The following is a 17,524-nucleotide window of genomic DNA, read 5'->3' as shown; positions in this document are numbered from 1 at the left end:
CCAATTTCCTCCTATCACAGGTGAGCAAAGAAAGGCAGAGAGCAGCACAGTAACCTGCCCAGTTGTAGAAATGAGGCCCGACCCTGCATATCAGAATTCTTCCCACCGCATCATAGAATGGTGATGCCTAATCTCTCTGCCCACTGCAAAAAGATGGGTGGCTGCATGAAGGAAAAAGTCCTGAGGCAAAATCCAGGAAGAAGTGGGAAGAGCTGGGCACTGAGGCAGAGACCTGGCAGTGATGTGGATGGGGAATTTAAGGAGCTACTGGGAGGGGAGGTTCCCCTTTACTCATGGACCAGAGAAGGAAATGACTTGTCTAAGGTCTCAGGGCCTCTCATGGCCGAGGGAGAGGTCCAGTCCCCATTTCTGCCTCTCAGCTTGCATTCTTTATATGACACCATGCAGTTCCCCAGCTCGGACATCCCTGCTTGTTTTTAAAATCTAAAATGGTACTCATTCCCTATAAGTAAGAGGGTGCTTGTATGTTAAAATTTACTTTTATTGTTAATTTCCATCCACAGGAAGAATTTCATCTCTACTCCTTTACCCGCTGTCCCCAGAGTCCTGCTTGGGGCCGGTTACTTATCTTCAGCGTGAAATGCCTAACACAAGGGACAGTGTACCCTGGAATAATTCTGGTGTCTTCCCCTCTGGTTACTCACCGCAAATCTTTTCCCACAGCTCTCGTTGCCACAGCACCCACAGCAGTCATTGTTCTTTAGGCCCAGGAACACCAGTGCAGGGAAGAGCATCTATGAACAAGAGAAACACCTCAGAATGGCTCTGGGATGTGAAAGGAAGGCCCATACCTGCCTGAGGAGCCACAGCTGTGACCTGGGACTTGGTGGCCAAAGGGACTAATGGGGCATGGCTGATAGGGTGGGCAAGTGTTACTGAGCATTTAGATGCCATTTGGCCATATTGCAGTTTCAATGGATCAAGATTTCAATTTCTGACACTTTGAATTTCCATTTAGATGGTAGATTAAGAAAAGAAAAAAAAAATGTTTCCTCAATTATCATGAAAAGTGCCTCTCTCTAAAGCAGAAGTTCCCAATCTCTATTGGGAAAAAAGGTAAATCGGTGCGTGCATGGGAGAAGATTCCACTGACACCTGCCTCTCTGGATGGGTTTTAGTCAATCAGTTGGCTAGAAAGTGTATTTCTACACACAACCCCCCCACCCCAGTACTGCTCTCACCCCAGCACCATGTCTTGTCAGAATAAAGAAATTCTGTGGCCTTTAGGTCATTCCTGAAACTTAATTGACCCACAGAACTACCAGCCCAAGTTTAAATTAAGTAGTAAATGTGGGGGACACGGTCTCCTTGTCAGGTACTAAAGGAGAAGGGAAAAATTGAGGCACTGACTTCATTCATCATGCAATGTTTAAGTTGTTGTTAGCAATCAAATATCTTGATGGTCAGTAAGTGCTCAATTTTAGAAGAACGGGGTGAAAATCTCCTCCAGGAGGACTTGAAGGTTTTCCTACTCACCAAGACCCCGCTTCCTAATACTCCTCCGAAAAACCAGACCTCTTCCGAAAGATGTTTGTTGTCGTCTATCACTTTTCCTCCAGGGAAAAATAACAGGATGTTAGCCAGACAGCCCAAAACAGAGAGGGGAATCAGCGTGCCCCCCAGGCACTTGGCACAGCCCCCAGTACACATGCTGGGAGAGCACAGGGACCAGTCTAGGAGAAGATCTCTTCGCTGCCTCCTTCACAGTGTCTCTTCAAAGTTATCGGCCAGAAGGTTCTAGTAAATGTCCCCAATTCAATCCGTATTTTGGAGCTGAGAAGCAAATCAGCCTGTGAACTGTGTCCTTGGAGTTGCTTCAGCTTCTCAAACACAGCAGAACCTCGATGGCGATGGATATTTATACATTCTCTCTGACCTGGAGCCCGTTTTTTTTTTTTTTTTTTACTCCCACAAATGAAATTATGTTCAGCGCAATCACTTTGCCATGGAGACCAATAACCTCTGTTAATAATCCACCTGTGCAGACAAGACACTGACATTGTTGCAATCAAGCACAGGGCTGGAACAAACAGCATTCGGAACTACTGTACCTTTAATCTGGCAGAGCCCCTGCCCAAATAAAAAAATATTTTCCCCAGGCTCTTTATAAATCACTGTATAATTCAACTACATCCTAGCTAAACTGATGTCTCTGGAGTACTTCGTGGCGGACAGTGTATGTCTTTGTTTTTTCCACTGCAAGCCTGAAATATAAGGATTATTCAAAAGAGCTTCTGTTTTCTTCAATACAAAAGTAAGAATTTGATGGTCTAGTTGGTTAACACTGAGCTCAGGCCTAATTTTTTAAACAATAAAATCTGTGTAACTATTCATTCTATTGCCTGACTGCTATATTTCTATACTTGTTACTGCGTCAAGTTCTATCTCCTTTCCTACATGATGTGGTGGAATGAGAAAACAGTTTCCCAATCATCTTGTTCAGCTACATCTTCCAAGCAGGAATAGAAACCTCTACCTTCTCAGGGGAAAGGAATGTTGGTGTTGGGTAGAAGAGCAGAAGGACACTGGTGAGTAGACTGGAGGCTGAGCAGGCCAAGTTGGAAGAGCAGCTAGAGAATGAAGGAGGCAGTAAGATGGACCCCTACTGGAAACTTTGCAATGGCCAGGGGCAAGATTCAGTTACTAATTTGTGATACTTTGTGTCACTGAAGAAGGGCTCTGTCGTGCCTAGACCAAGCTGTACATTAGGCAATGGCCTGCTTGGTACTGGTGTTACAAAGGTCTAAGGGGTGGAACAGGGAGCCTGCTAATTCTTTGATGAGAGTCTAGAGGTTAGAATTAACAACAATAGGTAGAATTTTACAGGGAGTCAAGTTTTAGCTAAATAAAAAGAATTATTATCATGATGGTGGTGATTCCTGTCAGGCAATGGGGTTTTCTGCCCCTCCCAGAGAAGCAGTGAGGGGCATTCTGCCAAGGGTCAGGGACTTTTGGCCAAGGAAGTTGTGGATCAGATTCCAGAGAAGTCAGTGCGGATGGATGATGAGGCTCCTTCTAAAGATTCTAAGAAATGTGTACTGCTTGCTCCGTAAAGATACTTTTGGAGATCTCAGGTTTGGGGTGAGAAGAGTTTTATTGAGTGTGCAGAATATACTGAGCACAAAGAAGCACTTTAACTGCTCCTCACTCTTCATGAAGAAGGTACGCCTCTTCTGTAGGTTAAGACACTCAAGCTCAGAGAGGCTAAGTATGTTATGCCAGGTCATTCCAGCGTTATAACGGGGAGCTAAAATTTTAAATCAAGACTGTCACCAACACCCAGGCTATGGCCTTTCTAATAGATTTCCTCTTTTAGAAATTAAAAAAAAAATTTTTTCGGTAGAATGGTACTATGTGTACAGTATCTGAATATGGTGAGAAATACTTCTTTCTGAACTACAAACAATTGCGATATTTTTCTTATTACAAGATCATATTTTTTTCTTTTTGCAGAAAAGTCAGCTATATAGAAAAGCAGATGGGAGGAAAGAAAAGCCAGCTGTGTCCCTACCAGCAGCAGATAAGAACTGTTATCACTTCACTAGGGGTTGTTTCCCAGCACTCCAAGCAGTTGCTAATGAGCTGTATTTACAACCCTCCAGCTTTGCTGGAGAGTCTGGGGAGCAATCCTTTGGAGAAAGACAAAGCTTTCAGGGATGTAAGGGCCGAGTTAACCACTGGAGATGCCACCTTGGGACAAGGCAGCGCCCCTTCTTTCTGCCTCTAGAAGTTACCACCGTGGCATTCGAGTACGACTGGTCAACCCACGGTCCCGATGTCTTAGATATTTTACTAAAAGGGATTTTTTTCCCACAGCTGGAGTTGACAATCTATACTATCTGAGTGAACGGTTGAAACTAAAGGACACAATGGGCCACAATCAGTTTTCTCCCAGGGTTTTTTAAGAAGATGGGGGATGTGAGTACTGTGAGACCAAGTCCGAGGTCATTTATTTTCTGTGCGGAGAAGGAGAGACACTGAAAGACAGTCACCCTTCTGAGACTTCAAACACTTGGAGGGTGACTGACTCCTTTATTGTTCAATGATGAATTGCATCTTCAGACCTTCAAGCAGGAAGTGGGACACCTTATCTGGACAAAGTCGATGATGGGGGCAGGGAGGCTTGGTGAAATTCACCCTCAGGAAGGAGTGGGGGTCACCAACGACTACTCTAGGCACTAGAGAACACTTTGTGCGATTCTGGGATTCTTTCTGTGATGCCCACACTTGATGGTTTCTGGCTGGCTCTCTATTTAGCAGTGAAGCCTTTCAACTAAAAAGGCCAGAACCCTCATTTTCAGAGGCAGCAAGGGGGCGGTGGTGAGATTGAGCCTGACTTTGGATCCAGTCCTGTAGGAAGAAGGTCTCAGAAGTGAGAGCAGACGGCAGCTCGGGAAAGGACAGAAACACAGTAGAGAACCGTGTGGGAAGAAAAGGAGAAGAGTGCAAACATGGTGGCTGTTTTCCTGGACCTCACCCTCTGGGAGGCTTGACTGCAGAGGATTAAGCAGCAAGAAGCCCAGGAGTACCTCCCTGTAATGTAGGCACTTCATTCCTGAGCCAACAGACCACAGGAACAGATGTTTTCCAGGTGACTCAACACCAGCAGAAGCAAGCTCAATAGTTAGGTGAAGCTTGCTACTGTTTTCTCAGCCTGCTAAATTTCTTTGCCCCGCGGTGGATGAAAAATCATCAGTTCGGCTCAATGCAATGTAATCGATGAGTGTGTTTGAAGCACCCATGATGTATCTGCCAATGTGCCCAGTGCCATCCTAGGGAGCAAAATAAATCTGACTTACTTTGTCCTCAACAGTATTATAACGTCTTACTTGTGACAAGAGACAAGGGCAATCGTGACAGAGGTTAAATGTGATAAATGCTTCACAATGAATGGGAAATACCGGGCTTGAGGGAAGGCAGTAGCTGTTCTTAGGTGAAACAATGAACTCTAATGCTTTATTGTTAGAAGCATTATTAATGCTTCCTGCCTGGGTCATTTTAACATGAGCCTTCCATAAAGGGACCACATTCCTGAGAGATGCCGGACCAAATTGCTTAGAGAATTAGAGGACATGGAACCCATTCTCAGACTTCCCCATTTCAGAATCCAGCCAGAGTTGTTATTCAAGCCTAACAGGAGCCCACATTTGCAGAGTACTTGCTGTATGCCCAGTATCCACGTAAGGGCTTTGTATTACCAACTCATTTAATCTTCAGAGCAATCCAATAAATATTGTCCCTATTTTAGAGATGAAGAAGCCAAAACAACTGTGAGTGTCATTCTGGTTATCTATTGCTGTGTCATAAACCAACTTAAAACTTTGTATTTAAAGCAGCAACTATTTGATTACCTATTATGATTTTATGGTTTAGAAATGTGGGTAGATATACCCTGGGTGATTCTTCTGACCCAGCCAGCATGGATTTTGATGATTCACTCTTGTTCAGCTAGTGGCCACAGTGCGATTCACTCACACGCTTTGATGAGAAGTCTGTAAGACTGGGCTCAGCTGGTCCGCTCTCTCCCCACTATCAGTCTCCAGGCTCTCCATGTGGTCTCTACGGCAGTGTAGTTGAATTTTACATGATGGCTGAAGGCTCTGAGACACAAGAAGTGGAAGCTGTCAGTTTCCAAAGCCTGGGCCAGAAACTGAGACAGGATCACTTTTATATTCCTTGATGAGAGTTGTCACATAGTCATCTCAGATTCAGAGGAAGGGGCATAGTCCTCATCTCTCCATGAGAAGAGTGTCAAAAAAGTTGTGGCCATCTTTAACCTGCTACAATGGTAAAGGTAGGATTTGAACCCAGATTCTGGTTCCCGAGACTGCACTCTTAATTACCACAGTGTAAATTCCTTGATAATCCGAAACTGGTATCTTTGATCTTTGACCAACACAGGGAGGGCTGCCTGCATGCAGTTAGCTTCAAATCAAGGGCTTTTCTCATCCATGGGCTGAATAATATGGGTAATTCCCTCTATTTTATATGGGTAGACACAACCTAAATTAAGATTTGGCTTTTGGGACCTTGTAGGCACCACCAAAACCTAAAAGTCAGTATCTCCAGTTGTTTTAAAAATCTGAATGAGCAAAAGCAAGCATGTCCTACCTCGTGACTCAGACGGGTGATACGTGGCTATCTCCAACACAGGGCTTAGTATCAAAGGGCACAACTTGCCCTCTCATGGAAGCGTGAGCCCTGGCTGATAAATCTGTCCCAGGAGATCTGCCTAAATATTGATTAGTTTTAGCATTCTTTCATGTTGCCATGGTTATAGGTGAAAAGTTAACTTTTGACCGAAACTCAGCCCCCACCCACTCTCCATAAAACAGAACACCACAAACTGAGTTTCCTCATCCTTTTTATTTTTTATTTCTCTTAAAATTTTTAATTGAATTTATTGGGCTGACATTGGTTCATAAAATTCTATAGGTTTCAAGTGTACAATTCCACAATACATCATCTGTATATCGTATTGTGTGTTCACCACCCCAAGTCAAATCTCCTTCCATCACCAATCACCATTTATCACCCCTTTACTCACTGTACCTGCCCCCACCTCCCTTTCCCTCTGGTAATCACTATACTGTTGTCTGTGTCTATGAGTGTTTTTTTTTCTTAATTCTTTTACCTTTATCACCTGGACCCCCAACCCCCCTCCCTCTGACAGCTGTCAGTCTGTTCTCTGTGTCCATGAGTCTGTTTCTATATTGTCTATTTTGTTCATTAGCTTCCACATACAAGTGAAATCATGTGGTATTTGTCTTTCTCTGACTGGTTTATTTCACTTAACAGAATGCTCTCCAGAGTTATCCACACTGTTGCAAAAGGCAACATTTTCTCCTTTTTTACATCCTTGTCCTCTTTTTAAAATTAAGTATACTCAAGACTAAGTGTAGAAATTCGTTACAGTTTTACAAGGCAGAGAAATTTAACATCATGTTTGTTTTTTATATTTATATATCTGACATAATTAAATTATGTATTATTCTTTTGTTCTATGTCTTTGCATAGGTATTTCCCAATTATTTAAAAAATTATTTTCCCTAGTTATTTTTGCTTTTAAAAAATTCATAAACATTTGAAAACAATAACAAAAATGAAAAGAGAACAAGCAAAATTTGAAAACTAACAATAAAAGCAATTAGCTTAAAGCACTTATGTCAATTAACTTTTGTGGGGGTCAATTTTAGCTTTCATACATTTCTTCTTTTAACATAGTTATTGAGTCATTCTGTATCAGGATTGGGCTAGGCACTGAGATATGTCAAATGGACAGAACTTACAATAAAAGGAAGATAGATATTACTAATATTACTAATAATAGAAAACACATTGAGTATTTATTCAATGCCAGTAATATATTTTAATTCTCATATCAGCTCTATGATACGCAAATTGTATTTTACAGCTGAAGAAACTCAGGCGCAGGGAGGTTAAGTAACTGACCCAAGATCTCACAATTAGTAGCAAGAGCTGGGGTTAATCCCCCAGTGCCTGGTTCTAAAAGAAGAAAAGGCCTGTGCGCTTAACCACTATCCTATGTTATCTCTTGTTCATCTGATGGTCTCAGAAACGTATAGTAACAACGTGTGTTTTGTACCATGGAGTAGAGGAAGCCATGAAGGTGTACATGGCAATGGCATATGAAAGTGGGGATAGAGACAGCTGCTCCGAGAAGGTGTGCTCCTTGGAAACTCTGCTCAGTGTCAAGAATAATGTTCTAATAGAATTACATTACATGGTATTTACTATAAGCTTGTTACAGGCTAGCCATGGTTTTAATGCTTTTCATCATTAAATTATTTAATCTTGACAATGTCCCTCTGAAGTAGGTACAATAACTCCTTTCCTATAGGGGAGGAGGCTGAGGCTCACAGGAGTGAGGAGCTTACCCAAGACCATGTAGCTAGCAAGTACCAAGGCATACTTCATTTATTTATTCATTTTTAAAATTTTTATTTATTTATTTTTACAGAGAGGGGAAGGGAGGGAGAAAGAGAGGGAGAGAAACATCAGTGTGTGGTTGCCTCTCACATGACCCCCTCTGGGGACCTGGCCCACAGCCCACACATGTGCCCTGACTGGGAATCGAACTGGTGACCCTTTGGTTCGCAGCCTGCGCTCAATCCACTGAGCTACAAGAGCCAGGGCTATTTTTTTTTCTTTTTAATTTAAATGTTTTATTGTTTGTGCTATTACAGTCATCCCAGTTTTTCCCCCTTGCCTCCCTCCACCTAGAGCCCACCACCCACTCCCACAGTGAATCCCCACACTGTTTTCCATGTCAATTTGTACTTTTTTACATTAAGTATTTTATTGATTATGCTATTACACTTGCCCCATTTTTCCCTTTTGCCTCCCTCTGACTGGTACCCCTATTCTGTCTGCAATACCCCCTTAGGTCATGTCCATGGGTCATACATATAAGTTCCTTGGCTTCTCCATTTCCTATACTATTCTTAACCTCCCTCTGGCTATTTTGTACCTACCATTTATGCTTCTTATTCCCTGTACCTTTTCCCTCCATTCTCCCCCCTTCCGCTCCCAGCTGATAACCCTCCATGTGATCTCTATTTCTGTGATTCTGTTCCTGTTCTAGTTGTTTGCTTAGTTTGGTTTTGTTTGTTTAGATTTAATTTTTCATAGTTGTGAGTTTGTTGTAATTTTGCTGTTCATATTTTTTATCTTCTTCTTTCTTAGAAAAGTCCCTTTAACACTTCATATAATGAGGGCTTGGTGATGATGAACTCCTTTAACTTGACCTTATCTGGGAAGCACTTTATCTGCCCTTCCATTCTAAATGATAGCTTTGCTGGATAGGCTAATCTAGATTGTAGGTCCTTGCCTTTCATGACTTGGAATACTTCCTTCCAGTCCCTTCTTGCCTGTAAGGTTTCCTTTTGAGAGATCAGCTGACAGTCTTATGGGAACTCCTTTTTAACTTTTCTCTTGCTGCTTTTAAAATTCTCTCTGTGTCCTTAATCTTTAGTATTTTAATTATGTGTCTGGGTGTGGCCCTCTTTGGGTCCAACCTGTTTGGGTCTGTATGTGCTGCCTGGACTTGTATGTCTATTTCCTTTGCCAAATTGGGGAAGTTTTCTTTCATTGTCTTTTCTTTTTTCTTTTTTTTTATTTTAAATATTTTATTTATTTATTTTTAGAGGGAGGGGAAGGGAAAGGAAAAGAGAAACAGAGGGAGAGAAACATCAATGTGTGTTTGCCTCTCACACACCCCCAACTGGGAACCTAGCCCACAACCTTGGCATGTGCCCTGATGGGGAATCAAACCAACAACCTTTTGGTTTACAGGCCGGCACTCAATCCACTGAGCTACACCAGTCAGGGCTCTTTGATTATCATTTCAAATAAGTTTTCAATTCCTTGCTCTTCCTTTTCTCCTTCTGGTACCCCTATGATTTGGATGTTGATATGTTTAAAGTTGTCCCAGAGGTTCCTAAGCCTATCCTCATTTTTTTTTAATTGCTGTTTCTTCTTTCTGTTCTGAGTGAATGTTTATTTCTTCCTTTTATTCCAAAACGTTGAGTTGAATCCCGGATTCCTTCCCTTCACTTTTGGTTCCCTGTATATTTTTCTTTATTTCAGTTTGGATAGCCTTCATTTCTTTCTTTATTTTGTGGCTATACTCAATCATTTCTCTGAGCATCCTGATCACCAATGTTTTGAACTCTACATCTGATAGGTTGGCTATCTCAGTTTCATTTAGTTCTTTTTCTGGAGTTTTGATCTGTTCTTTCAATTTGGCCATATTTCTTTGTCTCCTTAATTTGGCAACTTCCCTGTGTTTCTGTGTATTAGGGAGAGTTGTTTTGACTCCCCATGTGGCACACCTGCTATGTTGTAATGGGAGGAGCCATAGGTATTCGCCAGGGTGGGGCAACCCACTTTGCTGCTTTGTGGCACTGTATGTGGAGGAGGGTCGGAGAGGGAACAATGCCACTTGCTCAGCTGTGGCTGTTTCCACTCACTTCTCCCACTTCCTGCAAGCGACTAGTGGTCTTCTAGCTGCTTGGTGCTGATTCCCTGAGTGAGTGGGTTTGTGTATCCTCTAGGACCCTGTGGGCCCTTTAAATGGAGTCTTCTAAGACTATGGCAGTTTCTTCTGCCTCCCTAGCCCCACTGGTTTTTACAGCCAGAGGTTATGAAGTTTTATTTTCCTGGCACTAGAACCCTGGGCTGTGTGGTCAGGCCTGGGATGGGATTGCTCACTCTCCAGTTGTCCCTCCTGGTTTGGGGGCACTGTGTGTGAATGTGGGGCTGCCCATTGCACCAGCTGCTGCCGCCGCTGATTTGTCACTACCTCGCCATGCCATGCCAAAGCACATCCTCTCCACCCTGGCTGCCCGTCTCCATCCCTCCTACCTGTCTGGATGAATGTTTCTTCTTTAAATCCTTGGTTTTGGGACATCCTTACAGCTCAGTTTTCTGGTAGTTCTGGTTGTTTTTGGTTTTAGATTGGTTCTTATCTTTTTATGTTTGTGAAAGGAGGTGAATCATGTCTACCTATGCCTCCCCCTTGGTCAGAAGTTCTCTCAAGGCATAATTTGAACTGAAGTCCACATACTTCTTGTCTTAATAAAAGGAAAAGGCAGTGCTGGAGGAGAAGGGAGGGCTTATGTCATCCCACTGCCCAAAGATGCTCACATTGACTTTAAGGACTGATTTTAAGTTGCAAAACGACTGAAGAAAGAGAGCAAAAATCATGGGTGAGACCAGATTCTGAGGCCATAAAAAAATTAAACCAAAAGAAAAAAAAAGCAGACCTTGGTGTAGGCAGCTGGTGTGATATGTGCTTACTCTGCGTCAGACTTGGGTGGCCTTCCACTGCAGGTGGTCAGGAGTCCAGAAGCCCAAGGTGAATGATGAATATCATTGGCTTGAAATTAAATGACCAGCTCTGAATCACAGGAAGTTAAAGTTAAAGCAAACTGTTTCCTTTTAATAGACTGGAGACTGAACTACAATTACAAAAAACAATCTTCTCAGCAATAACCTGAAGGGTAGAGAATGCCTCCTGGAGGTCCTTCGTGTTCTTTATAGCACCCAGGGCAGCATGAGGAACATTGCAGACACCCAATATTTTTCTATCGAGATTAGCATTATGGTGTTTTCCTAAGTGTATACCAAAGTTTCTGGCAAGGTCAGACCAGGCCTTCTGAAACTTTAATGTGCAAATAAATCATCTGCAATCTTGTTAAAAATAAGATTTTGATTTGAAGGTCTGGGTTGGAACTTCAAATTTTGCATTTCTAACAAGCTTCCAAATGATGCTGGCAGTCATGTCATAGGACATACATATGGTCCTAGGATCATACACTGAGGTGTACACATTTATTAGCATATTTATTTTGGGCCAAATAGATAACCTCCCTTCAACTTCTCACTGGATCTTCCCTTCGTGGGGTGTTCAGACAGTTGCTGCTTGCTCTAGCAAACTTCTGTTCTGAGATAGTCACAGCCAACTTGGGGATTTCAGAAGGTTCTGAAATTGGAAGAGAACTCTCATCATTCTAGCTCACTGTTTCATGCATGCTTTAAGGCAGTAGTTCTGAAAGTGTGATCCCATTAAAACTTCATGCTGACATCCACCAGAAAGGCCCTACTGCTGGGCAGTGTGTCTCCCCTCTCTTCCTCCCTCATGCCCTATTGCATTCCACAACTGTTATTCCAAACCCTTCCCACATTCCTCAGGCCCTCCCTCCTTTTGCCCCACTCCTTTGCATCTTATAATCTTTCCTCCTACTTTGTGGCAATAGAGACCCAAGTTCCTCCACCCATCTTCCTTTTACCTTTAAGACTTTAATACCAACAATTCTTCTTCAACTTAAATGTTATCCTTATTTTCACCTACTCTTAGTACTTTCTTGTCAGAAGATTAGTTCCCTCACCTGTGCTCTTATTTCCATTTCAACACACTTCTGAGTGTGCCCCCCAATCACTGTTACTGTCTTATACATTTAGTATCCTTCCTTTGCCCTCTTCTCAGATGCTCAGTTCTCACTATTCTTTTCCAAATATTTATTAAGGAACTTAAAAAATATCTGCCAAGTTGAAAGAAGTATGTAATGAACTCCCATTTACCCATCAACTAACTTCAATAATTATTGAAATTCACTAGTTGGAAACACCTTCCCTCGGCCCTGTGCCTACCTCTTGTCCCAGTCTAGCTACAGAAAGTTCATTGGAGACACTTTTCATGACTAAATGGCCTTCAAGTGGCCATTTCTTAGGCCTCACTCTTCTCTGACTTCTCTATAGCAGTTCACTCTTCTTGAGGTTCTTCCCACTGAGCAGCTGGAGTCATACTGGTTATCAGTGGAAGGACTTTGGAAGTCAACACTGGAACCTTCAGGGCTACATCTATTTTCCAAACTTATCACCATGTCAAAACTCATTTTACCTCTGCCCTAGAAATGGAGATGGGACACTCCTTAAAGATAGTGAACAGTCACTACCCTCTAGAAAGTTCCTTCCTACTGTACCTAATACAATGACTTTACTTAATTGAGGAACCATAAAATATTAGCTGATAATGACGATACTGATGATAATGCTTCCACTCCCATAGAACTATGAAACCAGATTGTGGAAAACACAAGATAGGATCATTTATTTACTTCTTGAATCCATAGTCTTGATCTCCTTTTTTATTAACCATACTGCTAATTACTACCTGAGCTTCCAAGGCTGGAATTTTCATCATTTTATGCTTCCTATGTAATTTTGAATGCATTTTTAAATTAAACTTAACACTTAAAAATATACATTCATCAACTGTTCACTATTCAGTTGAGAACTTCTCTACTGTACAAGTGTAGCTGGAAGATGGGGTTACTGGTGTGGCTTAGGGGTAGGGCAGAGATGGGGAGGAGAGGTCAACCTACCTGATTTAAGCATGGTATTTTCTCTCTCAAAATACAAAGTAAACACCTGAAAAATGACATCATATTGAACATTTTCTGGCAAACAGTTTGAACAAGTATGTTTGAAACAGAGGCGTCACACACAGGAACCATTCCTTCCACTTTCTTTCTCCCATGTGCACACGCTGGCTAAGGGTCCACACGTGGGCCACAGTCTCACGGCCACCAGGATTTGCATAGGCCTCCCTCTGTTTACATTCAGAATACCTTAGTGTTCTCATTCCTGTGAGTCCAGCTCCTGGTGCCTTCAAATGCTGCCTACAAGCCTCATGGTTCACCCACTACCTAGAGAGCAAGCCAAAACCAAAACCAAAGCCAAAAAGCCTACGACAATCCTCCAGGTCTCTATGGCTGAAGGGATCTGCTCTCTGAAATGTATGCTTTTTTTTTTTTTTTCTGTGAACATGCCTGAGTGTCATCCCAAATGAAGCTACCTTCTCAGACTAACTGAGGTGTATGTGACTTCGAGGTTAGCCTCCCTTCAATTCTTTTGAGAAATCTGTCTGGGGTGTAATGAAAAGAGTCCCCAAGTACAAGTTCTGGCTCTACCACTAATAATTGTGGCCCTTGAGAAATCACTTAACCTCGCAGAAGTTTAGTCACTTCATCTGTGAAGTGAGATAATTGTCTATCAAAAGGTAAAGGAGAAGACGTAGGCAAAGGACACAGCATACAGTAGATGCTCAGCCATCTGTCCATGCGCACCATAGATACTATGGTCAGGCATTATTTTAGGTGCTAGGGATTCGAAGGTGAACATCCCTGTTCTCAAGGAGATTGCTGTCTAGTGGGCATTGATCATATATCAGCTCCCTTTCCTGTTTTTCCCCCTTTCTTTTTCTAATTAAAAATAAGAACATCTATAATTATGCCAGGTATACAATATTGTAGAGAAACTGATGCCCATGGTGTTCCAGCCAAGCCTAGATCTGCCTCTGTTTGACAGAGTCAAGGTAAATAATGATTTTTATCTAGAGGAGTAGGAAGTAATCCTTTTCCTTGACTTACTACCTTTATTTTGGCAGAAAGAGACTAGGAAACCTGTGCCACAGGGTAAATCATGTTACTTGCATTCATCCCCTAGGCCTGGGATCTTCACCCCTCATTAGGTGTCAACTCCTGGTGGTCTGACACCACAGGGTAGGCCCAAGGCTATTAGAATGCTAGCTCCTCAGGGGGCACTAAGACAAACAGGGGAGATGAGCATGGGCAGCTAAGAAGGCCCTGGCTGTGTCTACCAGATGCTTAATATCTGTGGCTGGTGGTGGGGCAGGTGGGGGAGGGGCAGGGATCAAAGCATGCATTGCTTTATAATCTGAACAAAACTTGCATTTATTTATTTTACAAAACAAAGCCCAGGTATTTGGCATCATATAGACCAAGTACTGATTTTTTTTAAATTAACTGAATTTCTTAAGTTTTCCCAGACATTTTGAATAGGCCAGACCAAACCAGGGTGTGATCCATTGAGGATTCAGCTCATATCATCACGTTATCTCATGCATCTCATGCATATGTGTGCGTATGACTCTCTTTTATCTTCAAGGTGTGTTCATATCGGCTCACTCAATCCTGCCAGTGAGATGGCCAGTCAGATACTATTGCAGACATTTTTCTTTTTAGTGGATGAGCTACTGAGAGGTCAGAGAGGTCAAAAGAGTTGCCACAGTTCACACAGCCAGCAGCGGCAGAACCAGTAAACATCCTCTGACCCCAGGCGAGGGCTCCAGCTGCTGCAGTGCAGGGAGAAACAGCACGGCCATGCCAGCCAGCACCGAATGCCACTACCTGCTCCAAACACACAGGGCTACTTACCTAAGGACATTTCTTTTTCATTGCTTTTAGAGAGAGAAGAAGGGAGAGGGAGAGAGAGAGAGAGAAAGAGGTCAATGTAAGAGAAACATCTATTCGTCATCTCCCATACATGCCTGGACCAGAATCATACGCAAGCTGACCAGGAATCATGCCCGCAACCCAGACATGTGCCCAGACTGAGAATCAAAGCCATAACCCTTGAGTGTATGAAATTATGCTCCAACCAACCGTGCCACACCAGCAAGGGCAGAGACTTGCTGATATATATTAAATGTTGGTTTTGTTGGAAGAATTTTACGATTAGCAATTACGCATTTTCTTTGTATTGGTGATTGTTGTGTAACAAACCACCCCAAAACTCAATGTTTTAAAGCAATAAATTCTTTTAATTGTTTATAATCTACAGTTCTTCTGCTTTTATTTGGGTCCTCTTGTGTGCCTTTGTCAGCTGGCAGGTTGGCTAGGAGCAGGCTGGTCTAGGGTGGCCCAGGCTGGGGCAAGTAGACTCTGCTCCAGATCGTCTCTCATCCTCCTTCAGGTATGTAGGGGTATTTAGTTGACATGGCCTCGTTTCGAGAGAGAGACTGGATGTATGCAAGGTCTCATTTTGCTGGATTTTATCGATCAAAGCCATCATAAGACCTGCCCAAATTCAAGGAGTGGCTAAATAGATTTCTGTAAATGCGGGGTCCGCAGAGTCACATTGCTAAGGGAGGCCGTCAGTGGGAGTCATCACTTCAATTAGTCTGACAATTTCAACCTGGAGTTACCAGGAGGAAATGTGGGGCCAAGGCCATAACACTGCCAGATCTCTCAAAAGAATTTGGAAATCATATAAAATATTCTGAGTTGAGAGTGATAGGAACCTAAATTAAAATTTTCAAAGCCGCTGGGCAGGCAAACAGAGCCTGTGTATGACCCTTGCAGTTAGAAATCACAGTTCTATTGATGACATACGCTGCATTGTCCTGGTAGCTGTGGGTGTTGGGCTTATTTTGACCAAGTGTGGAAAGACCAAGTGTTAAAATCAATATTCATCCAAAATTGAGGCCAAAGCCAAATATCAGCTTCCTAGCATGGACGTGAAAGATATTAGAAATGTATCCAAACCTGAAATGTTTCCAACAAATATAATTATCATTACAGTTTTATTATGTGAACTTTAAATAGACTGAACTTAGAAGTCTGAGTAGCATCAGATCAGTAACTACCATATTTTTCAGACTATAAGACACACCTTCCCGCCCTCAAATTTGGGAGGAAAATGGGGGTGCATCTTATAGGCTGAATGTAGCTTACCTGGCTCACTGAGGGGGTGGGGTGGAGCGGTGGAGCAGGGTCACAGGAGGCAGGAGCAGGACCACATTTTTGGCTTCAAAATTTTTTTTCCTATTTTCCTCCTCTAAAACCCAGGTGCATCTTATGGTCTGGTGCGTCTCATAGTCTGAAAAATACGGTACTCAGTGTTGTCTACTGCTAGGTTGCTATTGCAGCAGCCAGTATTCTGCATGTTCATAAACTGAATAGATAGATGCTCGTTTTAACTGAAGCTGGTGGAGGAAAAAGATACTTGGAGTTACTTCACTGTTATTTAATACTTACTTTTTGCGTTATAGCATTTCTTTTTTGAAGTAAAAATTGCATATATTTAACTTGTGCAACATGATAGTTTTATATACATATACATAGTGAAATTACTACAATCAAGCTAAGTAACATATTACTCCTCACATAATACCATTTACTTTTGTCATGAGAGCACCTGAAATCCATACGTGTAGCAAGTGTCCTGTCTACAGTACAGTATGATTAGCTGTAGTCATCATGTTGTACATCAGATCTCTGGATTTACACCCACATAATTGCAACTTTGTGTCCTTTGACTGACATCTCTCCATTTCCCTGCCCTCCCCCACTCCCCAGCCCTAGTAACCATAATTCTACTCTCTGCTCTTATGATTCAAGTTTTTTAGATTTCACGTATAAGTGAGATCGTGCAGTTGTATTCTTTCTGCATCTGGCTTATTTCACTTATCAATCTTCTCCAGGTTCATCCATGTTGTTACAAACGGCAGAATCTTTCTTTTTTAAGGCTAATATTTTATTGTATATATATTCTCAAGATATGGAATCATAGCACTATCTTGTCTAGATCAAAGATGATTTCATAGATGTCATTGTATGATTTTGGAGTTTCTCCCAAGCATTATATTTTGAAGTGGTTTAAAGTTTTCTTTATGATTTGAATTCATCTTTCCAATATGCAAAGTATGTCCAATTAGGGCTTTCCCTTGAAAGATGCATCTGACTGTTTGCCTGTATTTGAAAGGAAATATTCAGATACAAGCTGTCTGGATGACATACCATGCTGTAGCAAATTGTATTTCCTAATTGTGACTTATTTCACATGGCATAATACATTCTAGGTCCATCCATGCTGTCACAAATGGTAAGATTTCATTCTTTTCTATGGCCAAGTCATGTTCAATTGCATATATGTAACTCTTATTTTTTAACCAAAACTCCTTTATTTTAGTCTTCAAAGAACAAACTGTTCTCTTTTTTTCTGAGATAAACATGATTAACTCACAAAAATGGCATTTACAATGTCTCTTTAAAGCATTTTCCTTTAACAGGAAACTTAGTTTCACAGAATCCAGACATTGAAAGGTTTTTAAAAAATTATATTTTATTGTCACTATAAGACAAAACAGAATCTAGCATATGTCAAGAGAACCCAT

At 41.9% G+C, this 17,524-nt stretch overlaps 1 protein-coding gene across 1 annotated transcript in view; it reads right to left on the bottom strand.

Annotated features, from left to right (window-relative positions):
- LOC112301024 (transmembrane 4 L6 family member 4) overlaps positions 1–1,870 on the bottom strand; it is a 28,441-nt gene extending 26,571 nt beyond the window's left edge. Inside the window, exons 1-2 of the mRNA XM_024556366.4 lie at positions 1,498–1,870; positions 666–755 (exon numbers count right to left, since the gene is read on the bottom strand). Of these exons, the coding sequence (XP_024412134.2) occupies positions 666–755; positions 1,498–1,671 (264 nt within the window). The 5' untranslated portion in view covers positions 1,672–1,870. The remainder of the gene's footprint in view (positions 1–665; positions 756–1,497) is intronic.
- Positions 1,871–17,524: the final 15,654 nt, after the last annotated feature.

This window comes from Desmodus rotundus, chromosome 2 (assembly GCF_022682495.2).
Source record: "Desmodus rotundus isolate HL8 chromosome 2, HLdesRot8A.1, whole genome shotgun sequence".
In the NCBI taxonomy this organism is placed as follows: Eukaryota; Metazoa; Chordata; class Mammalia; order Chiroptera; family Phyllostomidae; genus Desmodus; species Desmodus rotundus.
Note: the sequence above shows the minus strand (reverse complement) of the source record. Positions and strands in the feature narration are given on the sequence as shown.